At 38.8% G+C, this 5520-nt stretch overlaps 1 protein-coding gene across 1 annotated transcript; it reads right to left on the bottom strand.

Moving 5' to 3' along the window:
• Positions 1–1047: 1047 nt before the first annotated feature.
• Positions 1048–4130, bottom strand: LOC127452364 (transmembrane protein 11, mitochondrial-like). Its single transcript, XM_051717796.1, has 2 exons — positions 4061–4130; positions 1048–2185 (listed from the first exon to the last, which is right to left on the bottom strand). Exons 1-2 carry the CDS (start codon positions 4105–4107, stop codon positions 1669–1671), a joined length of 564 nt encoding a protein of 187 aa, XP_051573756.1. The 5' UTR covers positions 4108–4130; the 3' UTR covers positions 1048–1668.
• Between the last annotated feature and the right edge of the window lie 1390 nt (positions 4131–5520).

Here is a 5520-nt window from a genome sequence, read left to right as displayed (position 1 = left end):
TCCATTCTGTGTCATTTGAGTTATCACTGAGTCTGTGTCATGTACTTGGCGCCATCTCCTGGCGATCCTCTCTTCCCATATTTGGATAACTTCCACCTTTGGTTGCAGCTACATAAATCCTAATACGATTGTTTTAGCATTCCATGACGCTGGACAATGTACTTCATTTCCGACGAAGTCATCAGATCCAGGAAAGCTGACTTGTTTTTAGCCAGATAGCACATTATGTGCACATTGTGCTTCATGTGGATTATCTAATGATCTATGCATCCGATTACGATGTGTGCAGGCTTGTTTTAAAGATAATCACCTCCTCTAAGTAATGATATGTGGTATTTTATGTTCCGCTTATTTTTCGTGAATAAGTGAAAAATGCAGCCTATAAACAACACCTGTTCACATGAAACATGCATGTCAAAGACATATACTTGGCTATTACTCACTATATTTTTGTCTGTGAGTAAAACAAATAGGTTGCATTCTACTCTTTGAGAGCTTTGCAACAACATATGACACATGGCTATTTGATCAGTTTGATGTTTTTACCGATTCCATTAATATGTGTAGTCCAGAATTATTAATAAATTATAAAAACAAAACACTTCAAAGCACTTATTCAGTTTTGGTCATAATACCTATATGCATTGTAAAGTACAACTTCTAAGCTTTAAAACGATAACCGTTATGTGTTGGTCAAGACTAGTTATTAATTTAGTTAATACATTTTGATAATTATGTTTCATTCAGCGGCCCGCCATCCGAGCTTAAAGGGTTAACCCAAAGAAGACTTTTTGTTACCATTTCATTTAATGACTGATTTGTTTGCTAATTGTTTTGCAAATGAGATTCACTTCTCATCTTTTAAATTCATTTGTCATAACTTTGTATAAATTAAGACTTTGTTCCAAAGTTATGGACTGATCCATAACAGACCACTGCTTGTAAATACATCTGACTGTGAGAGCTGCATGAAAGCCACCACTCAGATGAGTCATAAGAAAGGATTGGAGCCCTTAGGGTTCAAATAAAGGCTATCAGAGATGCCACTGAGGTTAAATCTCCTACTGTTTAATGAAAAGGTGACGCACCAAAGGCAGGGTACAGTAAAACTACACAGAGGGAGAAAAGAGAGGATTCAAAAGTCATTCTTAAAACATGTCTGTCTGTCCACCACACATTCAGTCCGCCAGGTCACTGCCCAGGTGCGGAGTCTCCGTGTGGGTGGCAGGGCCGTGGGATGAGGAAGAGGCTGGACAGGTGCAAGGAGAGGGGCAATATCAAGTGCATGGGTGAGATCACTTTAAAGTACAGAAAAAGGGGAATAATCTTTCTTCTAGTAACTATAAGCTCCACCCCAACCCTTCCTCTCATACAACCTCCCATCCATCAATCTGTCTGTCCAAACTTTAACCAGTTGAAAGCAAAACTCTTTATCAAATTGTAACAGAGAGAGCACTGCTTGTTTTTGCCACTCCTTTTGTTTCACTCACTCTCTCCATCGGTCCATCCACATGTTATTTTTGTGATCTTGTGTGTATGTTGGAGTATTATGTATCTGCCAGTATTGGATGTTTAGTAGTGCTTCTCACCTACCTCCTGTGTGTGTGTGTGCATGTGTGTACGCATATATCAGTATCTATATGCATGTGTGTGCATGTGCCATTGTGCTCATACAGAGTACAGTTCATAGATCTTCTTGGCACAGTACGCCAGGGCCGCCAACGCTATCGTGTTGTGCAGTCTCTTTCTGTGCATGTCGTCCCGTCGAACCAGAACCACTGGCGTAGAGGAGGTGAGCGTGTGCAGGGGCAGCCGCGAGAGCTTCTGACTGTCATACTCCACCTGGTATTTGCAGCAAGGGTCGAACTGCCAGGAGATGCCATAAAGTGTGGCACAGGCCAGGCTCAGTGCGCCAGCCGGCAGTGCCACGTAACGGGAGTAGTCAGCAGGAAGAGCTAGCGGCGTGAGGAGGCACGCGGCTCCCGCCAGTACGGCTGTTTTGTGCAGGCAGTTTCCGACGGCCACCCAGCGGGCCGTTTCGTCTCCAATACGCGTGGGCTCGATCACGATGTAATGGTACTGCGCCTCCAGAGCCTGTTCCAGCTCATACTCAAACTGCTCTTGTGCATTCTCGCCGTTGTAAATCTCATGGACGATGTAGCACTCTGTGGCCGCCATCACTCCCCTTAAGAGAAAGAAGGAAGAAGAGTAAGAAAAAAGAAAAAAAAAAGTTTGCAATGAAGATCTACTGTTACACAAAAAGAAAAACTTTGAGTACTGAGAAAGTTACAAGTTTTTACTCTGCTTAAAAGGATAGTTCACCTAAAAATGAAAATCCTCATCAATTTACGTACCCTCATGCCATTTTTTTCTTATGTTGAACACAAATAAAGATTTTTAGAAGAATATTTCAGCTCTGTAGGTCCACACTATGCAAGTGAATGGTGGCTAGAACTTTGAAGCTCCAAAAAGCACATAAAGGCAGCATAAAAGTAACCCATAAGACTCCAGTGGTTAAATCCATATCTTCAGAAGTGATACAAGTGTGGGTGAGAAACAGATCAATATTTAAGTCCTTTTTTACCATAAATCTCCACTTTCAGATGTGAAAAAGAAACTAAACAGGTGCCACATTTTACTTTCAGATGTGAAAGTGTAGATTTATAGCAAAAAAGGACTTAAATATTTATGTTTTTCACCCACACTTATCATATCACTTCTGAAGACATAGATTAAACCACTGGAGTCACATGGATAACTTTTATGCTGCCTTTGTGCTTTTTGGACCTTCAAAATTCTAGTCACCATTCACTTGTATTGTATGGACATACAGAGCTGAAATATTCTTCTAAAAATTTTTGTCTTCAGCAGAACAAAGCCATCCACATCTGAGATGGCATAAGGGTGAGTAAATTAGAGGTTTTTTTTTTTTTGAGTGAACACTCTCTTTTATGTCTAGACAAGTCAACATCACTTTCCAATGTTTGATTCATAAGAACCGAAATGCATGTAATTTACATTACATTATAATTTATTCACTTGGAAGATGCTTGTATCCAAAGCAACTTGCGGTGTACTCAAGGTATACATTTTATCCGTTTATTTGTTCCCTGAGAATCAAACCCACAACCTTTTGTTTACTATAGGAACTACTTTAGGAGGTCAAATTTCGGTTCATCCACCAGGACTACAAAATTAACATGCACATTGAATTCATTTGTACTGGGGGAAAAAGTAACTACAGGAACCTTTCGTGTCATCTACAAAATACGTGATCAAACCACTGTCTCCTATCTGTGGCCTGCCCTATGTTCACACAATGAAACACGAAACTTTTTAGCGATGTTAATAGAAGCGGAATGGCAATACGGGAAATGTTAAGATGTACAATTAAAGGCAGCTATATTGTTAAACTCGTATATTATTTAAACGAATAACATTTTTTTTAAAATATCGAACTTTAAACCAACTCTTTAAAGTTAACCGACAGTGCAACGGTCCGCCTTTTCTAAACTGTTAGCGAAATGTCGCGCAAACTGTCAGTTTAAACGTGTGCGTTTAAACCGGATTTTAACGGTCGTTCTATTCGACTAAACACATTTATCTTTGTTTCACAATATATTTCACAGAACCCAAAAGTTATAATAGGCTAACTTAAGCTATTAATGTCTGCTAACTCAACACATCTCCGTGAAACTCGCTGCCATGCCTGTGAAGCTTTACTTTAACCTGTGGCTCTGTTGTCAGTATGGATAAAAAATATCGCAAAGCCCCACATAATGTTTCTCCGTGGTCAGTGACAAGAAACAGGATGTGACTGACACATAAAGACATTTTGATGCTATCTGCACTGCTAGTCAGTTGAGGGACCCCATAGTCAGTAAGCTCATCAAAACATCACATGAGCTCTATTCAGGCAATGTTTTTTGGTCTTTACATCTATACTAAGAGCCAAATGACTCTGAATTATAACGATAGTAAACAAACCTAAAACGTACAGGTCGCCTAAGCATTTCGTGCAACGTGTTAAGATAAAATCACAGGTTTTCTTGTAACTGACCTCTCCCTGCTGACTGGGACACCGCGCCTCCTTCCCAGCGACGCCATCTTGCAAAAGCAACGGACTTGACGCACAACTCGCAGCAATGCTTCATGGGTAATGTAGTTCACTAGGCCTGCTCTATGTGCTTAAGAGCCGTAAAGCACATTAGCGAGAATACTAATCCCATGAATCAACTCGGTTGAGGACCCTACCACCTGAACAGATGGTTTAAACGCTATTAATATTTGTATTGTTTTGTTTTAGTCAGTAGATTTGTGATATACGGACTAAAGTGCTGTAAGGAGGTAGACACGTTATGGCTTCTGTATATTCTGTATAATCTATACTGGTGTTTTTTTAAGAGGTGGCCAATCGAATGCAAGGACAACACTATGGGGCTTTTTCAGGAGGGAAAGACGTTCCCAAAATGTATGCAAAGGTTGTACAAGCAACGTGCTCTGACGAGATGATTTAACGGTTTGTATCGTGTCCAGAACTTTCGTTCATTTTATAAACGTGGATGCGATGGGATTGCAGATAAGACACTCACCCATATTGTGGTCGGTTCTCGTTCAGGCTGTGACATTACATCGTCATGGCAACGAAGTTGTAAAATGGGTTATAGTTTACACAATAAAGGTTCGTAATTGATTTTATCACACAAAAATCGTGTTAACATCCTTATTGTTTACATCTTGTGGCTATACTTTAGATATAGTGAGTATTTTAACGTTTGCAGACTGGCCCCATTTACTTCCTTTGTAAGTGCCACAATGGAACCCGATTTTTGCTTTTTCTATTATTATTATATTTTTTTTAAAGGTAGGACATGTCGTAATTATTATTATTATTTATTTATTTGGTAATCAACATTATCCCACAAATGCAGTCAAATTATCTTAACTTGTCTTGAACCCATAATATTCCTTTAAGGTCAAATTGTTATGATGAGATTTCTAAAATTTCACTGTTTAATAACTATTCACTCTTTCACAATAGGTTGGTCTTGGTGCTAAGAAATAATATAATCAAGACAGTCATGTTGCATCTCATTTTAAATGTGACTAATTTCATTAATACAGTTCACTTTTTTATATAAATAAATGCAACTAAATTGTAACCAATTCAATAGTAATTTTTAATACCTTTTTTTTTCTCTCTCACAAGAATTAGTCTTTTGATACACAGAGGAGAATATACACTGCATCTCGCTGGATTAAGTCTATGTGCCTGAAGTCAAGCTCATAATATTATTTAGATCCCAGAGACACCACATTCCTCTGTGCTATGCTATGTGGAATGGTTGTAAGAAAGAGCTAGATTTGTTCTCACTTTCACTTGTTTTACTTTCTCCTAACTTCTGAAAGTGGTCTGTTGGTCACTGTTTTCATAAGGCATTCATTGCTGGACTAATAGAGTGCAATGATGACTGAAATCAAAATGTTCCTTTGTTTAGATTTTACAGGGAGAAAAAAAAT

This window comes from Myxocyprinus asiaticus, chromosome 14 (assembly GCF_019703515.2).
Source record: "Myxocyprinus asiaticus isolate MX2 ecotype Aquarium Trade chromosome 14, UBuf_Myxa_2, whole genome shotgun sequence".
Taxonomy (NCBI): Eukaryota; Metazoa; Chordata; class Actinopteri; order Cypriniformes; family Catostomidae; genus Myxocyprinus; species Myxocyprinus asiaticus.
The sequence above is the reverse complement of the archived record's forward strand: the minus strand, read 5'-3'. Positions and strand labels throughout refer to the sequence as shown.